This window comes from Phytophthora cinnamomi, assembly GCF_018691715.1.
Source record: "Phytophthora cinnamomi strain GKB4 chromosome Unknown Contig63, whole genome shotgun sequence".
Lineage (NCBI taxonomy): Eukaryota > Oomycota > Peronosporomycetes > Peronosporales > Peronosporaceae > Phytophthora > Phytophthora cinnamomi.
The window spans coordinates 558,842-576,756 of record NW_027150996.1 but is presented as its reverse complement, the minus strand read 5'-3'; the positions used below and the strand labels follow the sequence as shown (position 1 = coordinate 576,756).

The following is a 17,915-nucleotide window of genomic DNA, read 5'->3' as shown; positions in this document are numbered from 1 at the left end:
TTTCAAATCGTATTTTTTTTACGACGTAGCGAATTTAAACCTCACTCGAAAACGGATTACATTTGTATTTAAACTGCCCTACCTACCGCAATTGTCGGGAAAATGCATCTAAAAAAAGGCTACTGCGTACTAAGAGCTTTATATGGAGGCCAACTACAGTACAACTCTGTTGGGGCAGTGGAATGGAAGATATCAGGTCCATTCTCAACCGGCTCATGCGGCCACATGCGTCGAAATACACGCGTGTGATTGGCTAACTTGCCACGCTGTCGCATCCGTCCAAGTTGCCTGACGGCGAGAGTGGGGGACGCATGAGGACCCACCAATCACAGCACATCAGCAGGGATGAACCAAGAGTGATGTCCAGGCCTCTCAAAATTAGGCAGAAATACCTACCTACCTAATTTGACCTCGATTAGGCATTTTGGGAAAAGTCTGATTAGGTAGTTCTTAAGTAGTTCGATACAAATGGCTCAAAATCCAAATTAGGCATGCAGGTGGTATACTTTATTCAAGTGAATTACGTGCACTCCTAGCGACGCGTTCAGCTAGATCGAGCAAAAAGAAGTACTGCAGTGACTGGAGTTGGCCTTCCATTGCATATTTGGTTAGAGCTGTTCTCTGCGGGTTCTTGACTTGCTTCAAGACGCTGAACTCACTTTCAACTGAGTGAGTGCCGGGCGATATCGCCGCCACTCCAGCGACGAATGCGAACAGTAACCTGTAATTGCCCTCACAGTCCACATCAGACCACTCATCAAGAAACGAAGATCGATCAACACTGTCAACGCGGTGATGAAAAGAAGTGTCGACCTTGTATCGCTCGATCATATCATGTCTCTGCTTCCAAATGTGATGACTTGCTGTCGGACCATACGCAGCGGTCAACCGAGCCATGTGCGTCTCAATGAGATAGCGAAACTGGAGATCGTTGCAATTCATCACATCTTTTGGCGTTTCTGGCACGCGACCAATAGTTTCCTGGTCAATCTCGATTCATTTTTGTCGCTGCTGCAGAGGGGTGATTTTAGTTTGCACAAGGGCAGTGTTGACACAGCGGTTTGCGCCAGTGACTTTAGGCTGTGGACGCGAATAGACTGCGAACTAGGGTGGTTTCAGGCATGTCCGGAATTAGGTATTTTGAAAAAATAGGCTTAGGCATTTTGCACTTGCTCTTCACATACTTCCTAATTTTGAGATGCCTGGTGATGTCAACGATGAAATGCACTCGGCGCTTTTCACGAGCGAGCTTTCGCGTATTACTGGTATTATCAGCTATAGGTTGTCTGTATTTACCGAGATGGCAAACACCCATATCCCCCTGTTGGAACGCTTTTGAGTGCAAATAGCTGGCACCATCTGTCTGGGAACAAGGATTTCACCCAATTGCGGCCGCATGATCATACGGGTAACTTATTTTTGGTTTGTATTGTAGTCACTTAGTTACTCTAATGACTTCTAATAATCATACGGGTAACTGTGCGATGCGGTGCGACCACATGGGTCCATTTGAGGGTCCTTGCATCGACACTACTTTGAAGAATCTCTTTATGCACCCAAAACTTTGGCACCACCAACGACAGCCCCCGACACCACACCGAGACCAAGTAGGACTAATGCAGTCTTTATCCACTTGGGCAATGGCTTATTTTCCTGCACAGCATGCAAAATAGTTTGTGACGTTTGGGTGTTGAGCCTCGACGCTGCCGAAGTAGTTGGGCGTGAGTGCATATGCGCAGCAGCCCAGAATGCGCCCACAGGCACTGCACCTCTCTCTTCACTTTCCGTTCCCTGGATTCCTCGGAAACGATGGACCATGTTGTCGCTACTTACTGGGGCGACATCAGCACCCGTCGATCCCACTCCGCTTGAGACAACAACAACCAGCACTTGGATCACGACGAGGATGAAGCGCATAACCAGATCTTGACCACAGTTTGTTACGGTGTAGTTTGTTGGATAGCAGGCTCGATTCAAATTTAGAAATGGCATGCATGCGTACGTAGCTGCTGAAGATACGGAACATTTCGAAAGCATGGGTTCGCCGAATCTGATTGCGTGCACGTTCATCACCGAACTATGCTGATGAACGATCAATAACATCTGACCAAATGCTGGGCTTTTTTTTTTCAATCGTTCACACAGCCGTGCTTCGCCCGGAACAGCTCTAGATGTTTACCCCCCCCCCCTCCAAAAAAAAACAAAAAACAAAAAACAAAAAAACGAAGCCCCAAAAGTTATTTTCAATGGTTAGGCGGGAATCCTCTATATCGCAATCATTGGAAACGAATTCGGTTTTTTTTATTTGCTCTTCACGTATATATGTACATGTAGAAAGGTTAAGAGAACTAATCAGCAAGGAGTGATATACGTTGATCACACGTCAATTATAATAGTATTATATATAATAGAAACATAGTCTTTATTAGAGATATTAGTATAGTATAAAATGCATACTATGCAGGCATGGACCGCGTCCACGCCGCGTACGCTACGAGAAATAAACAGGGTGTAGCTGTGTTTTTTCTGTTTCTTGAAATTTAGCCACGAAATTTCAGAGCTTCTCTTCGTGTGCACGACTTTGTCTTATGAACAGAGGCGACCACCCCCCTCCACGAGACTGCATGTTGCCTGAACGTGGAAAAAATCCGCGGATGTCGCTCGAGTAATTAGATAAATTACCTGTCACATGTATTATGCTCGAGTACGAGTGGAAGCCTTCCAAAAATACAGTATGTCACCGCCTTATCTGCTGCATATATGTCGGGTCATATGCCCGACGTAAATCTCGTGAGACGCAGATTTCGTCTCGATAAACTGCCCTAGCCCTAGCTATATGCCCAGGGCCTCCGAAAATAGCATTGTCAATAACATTATTTCCGAAAATAACAATAAATTACGCATTTCTGCGGGTCAAGACATTTACCGCGATAACTTATTTTGTTGACTTGTGAGATTACATAATTTATGACAGACATCTTTATACAATTATTTTGCTGCTAACCAGCCATCTACTAGGTTCCAGTTGTTCAGAAGCGCTGGGATCATTGGTCGTCCGCGTTGCTAGTCACCGGCAGCACTCACATTTCAATTTTTACCGCTCAAAGCCACCAAGTCCCCATTCCCAGCATGGCCCGCGCTACCCGCCCCCCTCTTCCTACGTACACCAACTCCCAGGTCTCGGGGTTCTACTTCCGCCCGTGCCGTGACGAGAATGACGAGGTGATTCTCGAGTATTTCCGCTGCCGTTGCGGCACGGTGCGGAAGCAGACCCATCGGAACGGGTACTCCAACCTGATGCAACATGTCAGGCGGGAGCACCCTGACTACGAGACTGTCATGCTCGACGCTACGACGGCAGAAACAGGCTCGCTCGTCAACTTCGTACGCCACTCGGCGCTCAACCTCCACGGCTGGATGGTATGGATTGTCATGTGCAACCTGCCACTATCCTTTTGTGAGAGCCGCGAAGCAAGGCGGTACGTGTATACATTACTTTACTGTGCTTACTTTACTATCGAAAGTAACGGCTTTATTTTATGTATGATATTTAGCTACTCCAGCCTGGACCCCATCTCGGAGGAAACGCTGCGGGCTGGCATGGACGGGGTCGTCGTCGCCGTCGAGCGTTCGATTGCGTCGGAGCTTCCATCACGCTTCGGCATCATGCTCGACGGCTGGACCCACGCATCCGAGCACTACATCGCCGTGTTTGCGTGCTACGAGGTGAATGGCAGCGCAAAGACAACGCTGCTCAGCATGGCGCCGCTGCTCGACGCGCTGGACGAGGACCTCTCCGCCCAAGGGCACCTCGAGTTCCTCGCCACCATGCTGCCACGCGACTATGGCGTACAGCTGGCGCAGTGTCGCTTTCTTGTAGCTGACAACTGCGCCGTAAACCGCCGGCTGGCGACTCTTGTGAGCGTGTCGCTTATTGGGTGCGCAAGCCACCGACTGAACCTTGCTGTTCAGGCAGACATGGCGGCGTATGAGGACGACCTGGCTGCTGTTCAGGCACTCATGGTCAAGCTACGTACTCTGACCCAATCTGCGAAACTACGGTAAGCCCTGTTGTGTATATGTGGTGTGTCAATATGTTTCTAACACAATTTGTGTACTTTTGTAATTTTGCTAAAAAGGATGAAAACTCCACTTCGGCCTGTAATTCGCCAGGACACGCGCTGGGGCTCTACGTTCGAGATGGTACGGCGCTACCTCAAGCTCCTCGAGTTCCTCGACGTCGAAGACGACGACATCATGGAGCTGCTGCAGCCGCCGGCGGCGAACAAGCGACTGCGCGCCCTGTACCAAGAGCTTTGCGATATCGAGTCGGTCTCTAAGGCCCTTCAAGGCCATGACGTCGACCTGCTGGATGTCCGCGAGTGGTTTGACGAGCTGCTTGCTGTCAAGCCACAATATGAGCGCTTCATTGGTAAGTTTATAATTGTGGAATTTGTGTTTATTAATTTAACTTACAATTATATAATGTTTTTATTCTGCAGGACCTCGAGCCAACATTGTGCACAGCCCAGACTTTGAGTCTGGCTGTGTTCGCGTTCTTCGCGGGAAGGCGCAGCGACTGACACGGGCTGAAAGGGTCGCTCTGCAGCCTTTTGAAGCTGTCAGGCCTGACGACGCAGACGCAAGTGAGGAAGCGGAGGAGGCAGCCGCGTCGTTCGTGGAGCGTCTTCGTAAGCGCCGGCGGCATGCACAGGACCGTGTTAAGTATGAGCAGCTGAAGAGCATTCCACCCACGTCGAACGTGGTGGAACGCTTCTTCAGCATTGCTCGGGTGACGTTTGGTCATCAACAACACGGACTGCTGCCGCGCACGCTTGAGACGATTTTGTTTCTCCGCCAGAATCGGTCGTATTGGGATGCAACGACTGTGGACAACTTGAGCTAGATGATAAGCTAACTGGTGTGTTGTTAATAGACTACATGCTTTCCATAATGGCATTATTTATTGTGTTACGTTGGGGCACTGCCATAATTTACTGTTGTGTTGATAGGAGCGTCATGGGATAATTTATTCAGCCCCGCACAACCTACTAAATAAAAATGCCATATTCGGAGCCCCTGTATATGCCGTGAAGCCATCATAAACGATTATCTTGATATTTGTATTGTTTAATATGACCATCACTCTGCTGACTTATAGCCTGCATTATATCTTCCGACGTATCTGAGCGCTGCTCACTTTCAAATCCAGGCGACCGACCACACTTGTAACGGGGTTACACGCACAAGTGGCTTGTAGCCACTTGTGATTTTAACAGATAAAATATCTGTTATTGTGAAAACCGGTGATTTTGTCACTCCGTATAGCTCTGTAAATCAGGGCTGTGAGCAAAAACGATACGTGGTAATTTGTACTGGATAGCAAGTTAATGTGGGTACTAATCTGAGTAAGTCGGCTTAAATAGGAGTTGGGAACTGGGCTCTAAAGCCATCTTGTCAGAACAGAGTAGTGAGGGAGAGAGACAGTGGAGACACGATGTATGCTGCAGAATTTCGATGGAGAGCTGTGGTGCTGCACTACGCGTATGGTGTGCCATATAAGCGTGTCGGCCACATATTTGGCATCAACTCACGACGGTACTTCGATGGTATCAGCAGTTCAAACGTGACGGTGAGGTCATCAAAGCTGCCCTCTGGGTCGAAGCGAAACTCCGCGTCCTCGACACGGACGCTGGTTCTGCTCGTCCTGTTGATTCCTCCTATTTTGACTGGTATCTTGGCTAGTGTTTGCATAGCCGCTTGCTCGATGGATTTATTTGTGCGGACTTCCTCGGAATGCCGAGGTTGGAGCTGACATTTCAGCCTATTTAGAGACCAAATCGATTCCGACTCTAAAATAGCTTTGACGTGATGCTGCATAAGACCAATTATAATTAGGGGTACCCAATTCTAAATAAGGGATGGGACGAAATAAATAAGGGTTCCCGTCTCTAAATAAGGCACTAAATCAGCCGATTTACTATCCGATTAGACATTCTGAGTGCTTTTCACAATAAAAGTTTTTAGATACGTCCTCACCTTGGTGTAAGACACACCAATGGATACATTGAAGTGGGCCACCACAATGAGTGGTCCACACCTACCCAAAGATCCTATTGGTAGAAAGCACCATCTTTCTACCAATTAGAGACGTGAATATTGGCGGGACTCTGACAGCCAGCCGCTGTCAACCCCTTTCATAGATGATAAACAGTTTTAGCAGATTTAGGAGGAAGACCAATTTACAAACAATACAGTTCTCATTTTACCTAAACAAAGTCACTTGGAGTCTTTATTTGATTTATATTATACTTGTGTACTCAAATATAATTAACTCAATTATTACTAAGTACCTACGCTTCCTCATACACGTAGCGCAACGTGCAAGCAAAAGTAGTGAGTCAAGATAGACCCACTACACCTGGTAGCACTTTGTAGCCCGTCCAACGACCGACTGCTTGACGTTCGTACGAGGAGTACGAACGCGGAGTCGAGAACCACATGAGCACGGAGGCGCCCATGGAGAGCTCCAATACGCCTGCAACGCATGTTGCACGCGCTGACTGCCCCCACCTGTCCGACCCAGAGTGGGAAGCCCTCCAACGACTGTCAACAGTCATTGGAGAAGCGGCGATAGCTACGATGCTGCGTACGCTATCGCCGACGGAGCAACATGGTGTTGCTCTAGGATTCATCATGAAGGAGCAGCGTGATGCTGCTTCCTCAGTGACGGCGTCGTCAGGGACGACACCGCGTGATCAATCATTGAAACTGAGTGTAAGCAATTACGTGGGAAGAGAGGGCGAGCCTCTCCTCCGGTGGCTTGTCGAGCTCGACACAGCCATAGCGGCTCGACGCATCGTTGACCCGCTGTCGAAGGTCGCGTTCGCCATGTCCTGCCTTGGCGGACGCGCAAGGAGTTGGGCGTATGGACGCCGACTCTCCGATCCTACGTGCTTCAGCACGTACGAAGTATTCAAAGAGGAGCTCAGACAAGAGTTTGAGCCCCCGCAAAGCGAGTTCCGGTCGAGGGCGGAGTTTCTCGATCTTCAGCAGGGTAAGCATGACGTTCATGCTGACGCGCAGCGCGCACGATACTTGGTCTCAAATATCGTGATTAACCCAATTGACGAGGCGACTAAGGTCGTCACGTTCATGAAAGGACTTAGAGATGGGCCCGTGAGGACGGGAGGTCCAGAACCAATGGACCTCTCGAAGGCAACAACTGCTGGTTACCAGCGGCAGGGAGGTAATGTGCGATGTTTCCTTTGCGGAAGGACCGGTCACTATGCCAGAGAGTGCACGGCTCCCGTGCACTACAATGGTGGCCGTCGTGGCGATGCCGGGCATCGCCGCGGACCAACAAAAAACGCGAACATCCAGTAGGCGCGGGGCGCCCTACTGGTAATGCAGTCACGCGTGCCGACATCGGGCACGCGACACTGAGGACTGCAGCCCCCAGTGAGACTAGCTCTCGCTGCAAGAAACAAGATGACAGGCCGAACCTAGTCATCTTGAAGGTTTACACGAAGAGAGCGAGTGACTCTCTTCGAGCGTTGGTAGATTCAGGCGCGTCGAACAACTTTGTTCGACTACGAAGCCTGCCGAGACTTGACTTCGAGGAGGTAAATGTACCTCGAAGTCTTCTGGAGGTGCGACTGGCAACAGGTGCCATCGTGAAGACTGAGAAGCGCGTCGTGAACGTGCGCTTCTCGTACAAACAACGAGTGTTTGTCGAACACTTTATCGTCCTGGACCTGGACGATACGTTCGACGCGGTAATGGGCATGCCGTGGCTTGCACGGCATGATCCGGTAATAGACTGGAAGAAACGCACGCTCGTGTGCTTCGGCCGCGACAGTGGAACAGAGAGCGATGGCCCTGTTACCGCAGCGCACGCACCAACAGGTGCGCGCTGCTCACCAGTCGAGACAGCGCTTAATGCTGCTGTCCCGGAGTACCCAGGAAGTGCGCGAGGGTGCGCACAAGTGAAACCAACGTCGGCAATGCTGCCGACGTCAGAAGAGAAAGATGTGTTGGTTCCAGGAACCAACACCCACGTTCAAGCGTGTAAGGGACGGTCCCTGACCCGAAGAGGTCAGGTCGACAACGACGCGTCGGCTCCGGGAGCCGATGCACCCTCGGTCATGAGGGACTCCGCCAATGGATGGCGTCGAAGTGACAACAGCGTGTCAACTCCGGGCGTTGACGCTGCAAACAGTGCGGACGGTTGCAAACGTACCGCACTGACGCAATTTGCATGCTGTCGTGCAGCCGGGCTGCACGACGAAGCGCCATGCGATCAAGCCGGGCTTGATATCGCGCGCCCGCAGACAGGGTCTGCCCGCGAAGGAACACATTTCCGTGCAGCCGGGCTGCACGAAGGAACATGCGGTCCAGCCGGGCTTGAAACCGCGCGTCCTCGGACGGGGTCCGCCGGCGAACAACTGTCCACGGCCGGGCCTGGACCAGAAGAACAACTGTGCGGATCTGGGCTCCGCACAACAAGAAGACGGCGCATACGGAGAACGCTGCGCAAGTCTCGGTCCGGGACCGAGACGCAACAAGAGCAGTCTGCTGGGCAGACTGGGGCGGTGACGCCGGACGTCGAGACGCTAAGCGTCTTGACGCGCACCGATACTGGATTCCAGTATCGCGAAATGGGACTCGCTAATCCTCCGACGACGGCGTCGGAGTTGACTTCGCTTCCAGCCATGAGCTGGAAGCGCTTCACGCGCGACTTGCACGATGGACGCATCGATCAAGTCTGCGTTCTTTCGGACAGCGAAAGAACGAAGAGCGAGAGTGAAGAGCTGAGGCAGCTCTTCATGGGAAGTACCACTGAGAGTGAAGACACTCTCAGTGCGAAGACGAAGCGAGAGCGCTTCGAGGAACAAGGTTGGGACTCGCTGAAGTCGAGTCCCTATTACGAATTATTAAGGGAGTACAAAGACGTACTCCCGGAAGAGATCCCTGCGGAGCTTCCGCAGGATAAGGGCATTCAGCACGAGATTGATCTCGTGCCGGGCACGAAGTACTGTGTTACGCGGCAGTGGCCACTACCGCGAGAACAAGTAAAAGCGATCGACGACTTCTTTGAAAGTCGTCGCAAAGCAGGACAAGTGCGGGAATCAAAGTCCCCGCACAGTGCTCCGACGTTCTGTGTCAAAAATCCACAGGGCGGATGGCGCATCGTTCATGCGTATAACAAGCTAAACGATGCGACGGTACCGGTGCAGACGCCGATACCACGAAAAGATGTCATCATCGATTCGATGGCCGGGAGCACCGTTTACAGTGCTCTCGACTTGCGAGACGGATTCTATCAGATCCTAATGCGTGAGAGCGACATCCCTCTCACGGCAGTGAGCAAGCCAAGCGGCATGCTCTGGGAGTGGCTAGTAATGCCGCAGGGGCTTAAGAACGCCCTTGCGACCTTCAACAGGTGCGTGACGCACTTGTTGCGCTCAGTGCGCGACTTCGCACCGAGCTACTTCGATGATGTGTTCATCCATAGCCGGGCTGTGGACGGGAAGACCGACGTAGAGATGCACAGGGTGCATCTCCGGAAGCTACTTGAGCTTATGCGAAAGCATAAGCTCTACGCGAACCTGAAGAAGTGTATCTTCGGGGCGAGCGAGATACCCGTCCTCGGGTGTCTCGTAGGGAAAAATGGTGTTCGCCCTGACCCGGAAAAGGTCTGAGTGATTAATGAATGGCCAACGCCTTAAAGCGTCAAGGAACTGAGGCAGTTCCTTGGCTTGGCCACGTACTTGTGCAAGTACGTGGAGGATTATGCGGGCAAGATCCGCCCGCTGTCACAGCTTCTTAAGAAAGAAGCTGTGTGGGATTGGAAACCCGATTGTCAAAAGGCATTCGATGCAGTCAAGCGGGGCTTGACTGAGGCGCCGAACTTGGCAGTGGCTGACCAAGATCGCCCATTTCACGTAGTGTGTGATGCATCCGATTTCGCGATCGGATGTGCGTTGATGCAGCACGATCACGAGGGCCGTGGTCGTGTCGTCTACTACCAATCGCGTCAGCTGAAGTCAGCTGAGCGCAATTATCCGGTGCACGACAAGGAACTCCTTGCCATGAAATATGCACTCACGAAGTTCCGAGTGCATCTACTTGGAAGTAGACCATTCGTGGTCTACACCGACCATTCATCACTGCGCACCGCAGTGAAGTCGCCACACATATCACAAAGAATGGCGAGATGGCACTCATTCTTTGCGGAGTATAACTTCCGGGTCGAATACAAACCCGGAAGATTGAATGTGGTGGCCGACGCGTTATCACGTCGGCCGGACTACGCAGAAGCTGCTGACGTCAATTCCATTGACGTCATGCGATCGAGCAAACCCACATTGTCTCTGCTGGACGATGTGAAGACCGCGTACGCGCACGACGCGGACACGAAACTCTTGCTGGCCTATGGCACAACACCATCTGACAAGGCTCGTCAGAAGTTGCCCAAGCACCTTCGTGCGCGTGCACACCGCTTTCGAGTGCACGACGGATTACTGCTTTACAATGCAGTCAACGACAACGCGGATCGCGTTGTCGTGTCGAATGACCATGACCTGCGACTCAGGATCATGTACGAATACCATGATGCCCGACTGCGGGGCATCTCGGACGTGAGAAGACATACCTCCTTCTCACGCGCGACTTCTACTGGCACCACCAGTATAAGTGGACGCGCAAGTACATCCGTGCCTGCGAGGTATGCCAACGCGTAAAGCCTGCGCCATTCGCGCTGGCTCCTTTACAATCACTACCGACTCCGTCGGAGTGTTGGAAGTCCATGTCTTTGGACTTCATCTTTGGTCTTCCCCCGGATAGCGGAGGGAATACCGGTGTTGTGGTCTTCGTCGACCGCTTCAGCACGATGATACATCTTGCTGCGGTGCCGGCAGAAGTGACTGCGAAGCAGACGGCCCGTCTGTTCGTCGACATGGCGTTCAGACACCATGGCATGCCGACCGACATCGTGTCGGACAGAGACCCGCGCTTCACAGCGCACCTGTGGCAAGAAGTGTTTACACTTCTTGGGAGCCAGCTTTCAATGTCGACTACGGATCATCCGCAGACGGACGGTCAAACCGAGCGCGTGAATCGCGTGCTCGTCGATATGTTGAAGAGCTACGCTCACTCGTTCCAATACTGGAGCGAGTGCTTATCGATGGCAGAGTTTGCCATCAACAACTCAGTGCATGCCTCGACCGGGCATACACCGTTCTACGTGAATGCCATGCGGCATCCTCGTCTACCGAGTTTACTCGGAGTGATGGCTCCCACCATAAGTGGGGGAGGATCTACGACTGCAATACAGCAGCCGCAGAAAACCGCTGACACTTGCACAGTGTCAGCTGCAACAACGAACAAAACGCATGAGTCTGCGCAGGGCGCAAACTCCTCCAACAACAAGGACAAAGACCACGGGTCTGCGCAGGGCGCAGACACCGCACAGAACCACGCAGAGGCCGGGCCTCTAGTGGAGAGAGAGCTGAATGACTTCAACTCGGATGCAATCAACTTCCTTACCAAAAGACAAGCCGTAATCCGGTTAGTCCAGGATGCAATAGCAGCTTCTGTTGATCAACAGAAGCTGAACGCAGACAATGTGATCAGAGGCAAAACAAATGAATTCAAAGTTTTAGTTCATTGGTTTTGTTAGCTACTCAAAACCTGCCTAAACATGCCGTTTCGGATTTCGGAGCAAGCAAGCTTGCTCCGCGCTTCATCGGGCCGTCCACTGTGTTGGCACGGCACGGCAACGCTTACACGCTAGACATACCGTCTAGCATGCACCTCCATCCGACCTTTTACGTCGGACGGCTGAAGCCATACCTGCAGCACGAGCATCTAGCTCGGCTGACCCGAAGCCTCGGCAGGAGCCGAGGCAGAAGCGGAAGCCTTGGCCTCGGCGACGAGCAGCCTCTCCTCCAGCGCGCGGACGCGCTGGAGCAACGCCTTCATCCAGGTACCTAACTCGACCTTGATATTCGAGGCGGTCTGCGAGACCGCCGCGACTTGAGCCTTCTGGTTCGCCAGCTCCTGCTTCAGGGCGGCGAACTCAGCGCCCTGCAGACGCTCCACGGCGGTCACCCGGTCGTGGAGAGACGCGTACTGATCAGCCCGGGACTGATCATACCCGGGGCGTGTTTCCACCCCCGCCACCGCCGATCCGTGACGCCCGCGGCTCAACCCGCTGGATTGTTGAGCGGATTGTTGACCATAGTATCACGAAAACGAACCCTCAAGGGGCTCGTTTTCGTATCCGTTGAAGCGGAGTTCCTCCCCATCAAGATACATGGGAGCCGCGGAACGTCTCGCTGGAGGACGTTCCGGAAATGGTGAGGGCGTACGAGGAGCAGTACGCGCTGGCGCAGCGGAAATAATACGAATGCTGCGGTCATCGCTAGCGCCCGAGCCCCACGTGCTAAGAACTTAGCACGGAGCTCTTTGAGACTTTCGGGCACACGGAATGGCGTGTACCCGTTCAGGTCGTGGTCGCTCAAGCGGACCGCGCCTGGAAAGCACTTGGCGCACTGAAAGCCCTCGGGCAAAGCGCACGGCACATTTGCCTCCTCAGCAGCAACGTGGAGTTGCTCCAACTTTCCACGCTTCGAGTACGTCTCGAAGCGATCACGCGCTTGCTTAATCCGATCACGGTAAGCACTCGGCTTCTTGTTGAAGTTCTCAACAAAAGCATTCCAACTTTGACAAAGTGCCTGCCACTCAGGCACTTTGCTGCGAGAAGACGTCTCCTGTCTTTGAAACCATCGGAGCTCATGGAAGAGTCAGATGTAATAATCGCGCCTTTGATGCGTCTCCGCATCAAAGTGCAGCTCGGCAGCCACGGCGTCATCTTTGATGGCGCTGCATACGTACAGCGGCACCTCATTCGGAGGTACCGAGTTCCGATACCGGTCCGAGGAATGTTCTTAGCGTGGGGTCGAGCAATTCGCTCGACACTGAGTCTCTGCGCTTTGAGGACGAGTCCTTCTCGTCCTCCATGTCTTCATCGTCGTCGTCGAAGTCGACGACGTCGCCGTACTTCGCCTTCTGGCGTTCGAAGTAGTCGTCGATGGAGAGATGACTCCCCACCGACTTTGAAGTCTTCGTCTCTTGAGGCGCGCTCATCGTTGAATGAGCGCGGATTTCTTCTCCAAACGCGGAGAATTGGCGAATGGTCAATTCCGATGATTGACGTGCGGAGACCCCGCGCGTCTAACCTTAAGGGGGGGATGGTGTAACGGGGTTACACGCACAGGTGGCTGCAAGCCACTTGTGAATTTAACAGATAGGTTATCTGTTAAAAGTTTTAGATACTTCCTCACCTTGGTGTAAGACACACCAATGGATACATTGAAGTGGGCCACCACAATGAGTGGTCCACACCTACCCAAAGATCCTATTGGTAGAAAGCAGCATCTTTCTACCAATTAGAGACGTGAATATTAGCGGGGCTCTAACAGCCAGCCGCTGTCAACCCCTTTCATAGATGATAAACAGTTTTAGCAGATTTAGGAGGAAGACCAATTTACAAACAATACAGTTCTCATTTTACCTAACCTAAGTCGCTTGGAGTCTTTATTTGATTTAAATTATACTTGTGTACTCAAGTATAATTAACTCAAGTCATTACTAAGTACCTACGCTTCCTCATACACGTAGCGCAACGTTAGACCCACTAGACTTTGTGACTTGTTCATAGCGGGTCCTCGGATAGGACCCTGCTGAACTCTCGGAGTCGTTAAACTATCCTCTGTGCAAGGAGCTAATGCAGCCCCGCTGCAGTGACGGTTACGGTTCAATTCGAGGCAAGACCGCTCAAACGCACTTCGAGGTATTTGTGGGATAGCGATCGTCGAGAAGCTATCGCCCGGATTGATGGCGGAGAACATCAAGCGTCGCCAGCGAAGGAGTTCAGCGTCAGCATTACAACATTTACAAGAATCGTCCCGATATGCTTACTCGCGATTTTGCCGATCCAAATGCCAAGAAATCCAAAAGCAAATTTCGCTGCGAAAAAAATGCTTACTGAAAAATGTATTGAGATTTTTTAATTTAATGATTAATTACCGATAAATTGTTCCGTCTATTTTCTAGATTTATATCCGATGTTTTTACGGGTGTATTTTTTCAATACATTCGATTTCATTTCGTTATTTTCATGTAAAACGGGTTGAGCTGCCTATAACGGGCTTTAAAAAGCCTGTTAAAGGGATTTGTAACCACATATTAGCATTTTTTCTTCTATTAGTTCAGTTGTTTTAGGTACTCAGAAATTGGTTTCAATTCTATGAAATAATTTTATTCTTATATATGATATTAATTATGATAGAAATTGTCGCTGTATTAATCTAAAATTATAATTTCCTTCCCCTGACAACAAGAACACAGGCGCCGGAAGTTCCGCGCGAACTAGACGATACAGATCACAGCCCACGTGCCGTTGAAATGCTGAGTACGCAACAAGGCTATGGCTTGAGTGAGGACAACGACATATCTCGCAACCAGGATTCGATTGAAGCCTCTAGCCAAGTTGAAACCCTGCCATTTCGTTTCCAACTGTAACGTGGAACAAACTCACCAGCATCCATCGAGAAAATCCCATTCAGCGACCAACTGTCATTCCGGTAGCTGACGAGCACAGGACGTTCCTTGTTGATGAAGCTTTTGCGGACTCGGATCCCTAAAGGAACTTGATCGCTGCGTTACGTGACGAAACATAAGTACGAAGATGTTTCAGCAGCTGTGGGGATTCTCACCTCCATGCTCCTCCTGCATCGCATGCATGCAACACTTCGTCGACTACCTACATTCCTTGGCTGCAAGAACAAACAAGAACAACCACCACCAGCATTCCGGAGAGGTTGGCAAGCTCGAGCAATCGAGACCAGCACTCCGTGGCACCGCACCAGCACTCTGCAGCCAACTGCTGGGGTAAACAGCACAGCGTAATCGACATGCATTCTGGCAGCCCAGAGCGGCTTCCTTCGGGTACAGGGCCGCACCCAGGGGCACTACATATAGAAGACGAGCAGAGAGGATTGAACCGATTAGGATAAGCAAGACAATAGCAGACACAATTCAATTTGCCACAAAAGCAACAAGCAGCACCTGGATTTGCCATAGCAGCGCACCTCACGTTTGCTGAGACTTCTGATCGAGGAAGCTCTGGCCTGCCTGCCACACGAGAATGATGAGAGCAGAAACTGATGCGGTGACATTTGCCATGTGAAGAAATTGCTCAATGAATCGGATGTATGCAGAGTCTCAACGGAGAGCGGGGAGCGAGAGCTGCTCCGAGCTTTCTCCGACACATCCAAGTGCATATGCCACGAAATGGGCCACAACAAGTCGTTTCGCACCTCTAGACACAGTATGCGACAGGTGATGATACGTGTGAAGAACTGCACCACAATTATCGGTTCGTTCGAGGGTCTTTGAATGTACCAACAGTTTCGAGGTATGTTACATTGGTATATGAACGAGGCATGTCACTCAAGACTACCCAAAACTATATGTCGGCTTATGACACGTTGATCTCAGCCCAGGTGGACACCAGCAGCAACGCATTCGGCCAGGCCTGGGAGACTTTATGAAGCGGTACTGCAGCTTTCGGCCTTAATGACTGAATGACCGACCTCCACACCAAATGACACGCGCTTTGTTCGGAGGAGTACACTACCACGAGATTTTGCTTTTTTCTAGTTACTACGCTGTAATTACCTTTTGAGGGATAAGAGCTTTTAAGCTTGCTTCCTATCCCAGTAAAAAGTGTGTAAAACATCGTGCTCTACATTCAATCCTCGTTGCTCGCATTCTATCAATCTTTCGTCGAAGTCGTTAGGCAATCGTATCCGGGCGTGATGAATGGACCTTAGATAATTGTTAATTCTTTCCCGGACCGGAGAAGTAGAGATGTAGGTTCATGCCCTGGCAACTGTACAGCATCGTGAGTATGTAGCTTCCATGTAGCGCCTCCGCACCAATAATCAATAAGTAACCCCGGCCGCCTGGAAATCCGACAAGTAGAAGAACAGCCTGCCGCCCACTGATTTCGTTAGCGTCTAGATACGCAACGCCGTCGCTGTGAGCAGTGGAATGTTCTTTCGTCTTCGGACGACAATGCATGTATAGACACAAGTACGCTGCAGACGACAGTACGCTAGAACGGTGCAGTAGCTGTACGCCCAGTCCTCGGAAAATACAGTATAGTATTGAATTGCAATGTTTGAAATTGAATAATAATCAATTCGATACATTCATGATCAGTGATACATATTATTGCAATTATTTTAATGTATTATACTTATGTATTGTATAGAAATCGAATCTACTGCTTTTCCTGTCTCAGTAATAATTGTACTGGAGACCTTGGGGCCCAATAGTATCGGTACAAAAAATACATTAATTGCAATTCAATAATATGTTTTTCGAGGTCTGGACTGGGGTCACCTCACTACAGTACGAGATAGAGACATTGTGTGTCTCGCCGGTTTTGAATCTACGGATCAATTGACTCATCAACGAGTCGATGGTTAACAACAACTCACTTCGTAACCTCCGGTGGTCCAGATAGATCGACAGCAAGCGTACTGAGGGACTTCGGTGATTAAAACACGCTGCTCGTGGCAGGAACACCGTTCACCTACACTTTGCTTTTGAATTGAGGTTCATTGTTGGCACTTAATTATGCACTAACGAATTGCTCATTGCACAGTAGTAGCGGTGTCTCGACCCAAGTTACGTTTGTCTGCTCTGTAGTAGTCGATGTCGGCGGACAGCCGTACTAATAAAAGTGAAATGACATTGTTCTGCTGCCAGAGCTCAGCATCGATTCGATCAGCCTGCTGATATGTTTCGCACGGGCCGAGAACAAGGGTGGAGAGGTGAACTGCCACGTGGTCAACATCTGTTTAATTTACGAAGAATGCAACTCGCCTATCGTCTGGAGCTACACGCAGCAGGCAACGAATAACACATATGAAGGTACCAAGCCTACTATTGCGGTCATGTCCGAGATGTTTAGTTGAGTGCATTTTACGCTTCTGATAGGAGCGCCATTAAATCCTGGGCGCCTTGGCCGCAGCCAAGTGCATCAGAAAAACTCGCATACTCGTTTTCCTGCAGCAAAACCGGCATGTTAGCATAACCACAAGTAGCACCACGAGCTGGCTATGACATGCTTTGGGGGACTTACCAGCTGACTTGCTCGCTTCCGCATCAACCGTGTTAAAGCTTGACCCAGCTTTTGGTGGCGATCTACCGCAAGCCTCAGGCGCACATTTGTGGCCTCGGCTTCCTCGCGTCGCCGTTTCTGCCGTCTCGCGAACTCCCTCCAGACACTGGTTCGCACGTTGCTAGTGAACGACAGCCGCAAGCTTTGGGGTGCGTTTGCGATTGCTAGACCCACCCGGCCTTGGCCCTGACGGAGAAGTTCTAGCTTCTCAATTTGTTCGCGAAGGAAGGCGATTTCGCGCGTGCGTTGATTGCGCACGCGGTTCGGGTCACCGTACACACCAGCTTTTCGAAGCAGCTTCCTCTTCGCGTTTAGCGCGTCTCGTCGTTTGATCGGGTCTTCGCGCGATTGTTTCCTCCCACGCCGTTTCGGTCGAGCGTGCTCGTGGCTATCGGAGGAGTCGACCTCGGAGCTGACACCTCCAGCGGAGAAAGACTCGGTGTCGACATCGTACGCAAACTCCTCGACGAAGGACAATGCTGCCTCAAACGCTCGAGCGTCGTCATCTTCACCTTGGTAGACGAATGCCATGCTTCCTACTGTCGAGTGTATTGTTTCGTCGAGCGGTGTGTCTTGTCGAGTGAGAGTGCGCAAGTGAACGGAGTTTGTATCCAATCTGACCTCTCTGCACATGTAAGGCCTACACCCATGTGTA

General features: G+C 50.9%; 2 protein-coding genes across 2 annotated transcripts; one reads left to right on the top strand and one right to left on the bottom strand.

Annotated features, from left to right (window-relative positions):
* Window positions 1–3,129: 3,129 nt before the first annotated feature.
* IUM83_13207 (GTP-dependent nucleic acid-binding protein engD) lies at window positions 3,130–4,906 on the top strand (the record flags this gene model as incomplete). Its single annotated transcript, XM_067937868.1, has 4 exons — window positions 3,130–3,479; window positions 3,555–4,061; window positions 4,140–4,432; window positions 4,503–4,906. The coding sequence occupies 4 exons, from the start codon at window positions 3,130–3,132 to the stop codon at window positions 4,904–4,906; spliced, it is 1,554 nt and encodes a 517-aa protein (XP_067786819.1).
* A 12,155-nt stretch (window positions 4,907–17,061) lies between these two features.
* Window positions 17,062–17,791, bottom strand: IUM83_13206 (putative lysosomal beta glucosidase; the record flags this gene model as incomplete). The annotated part of the gene is made up of 2 exons (XM_067937867.1): window positions 17,062–17,145; window positions 17,222–17,791. 2 exons carry the CDS (start codon window positions 17,789–17,791, stop codon window positions 17,062–17,064), a joined length of 654 nt encoding a protein of 217 aa, XP_067786818.1.
* Between the last annotated feature and the right edge of the window lie 124 nt (window positions 17,792–17,915).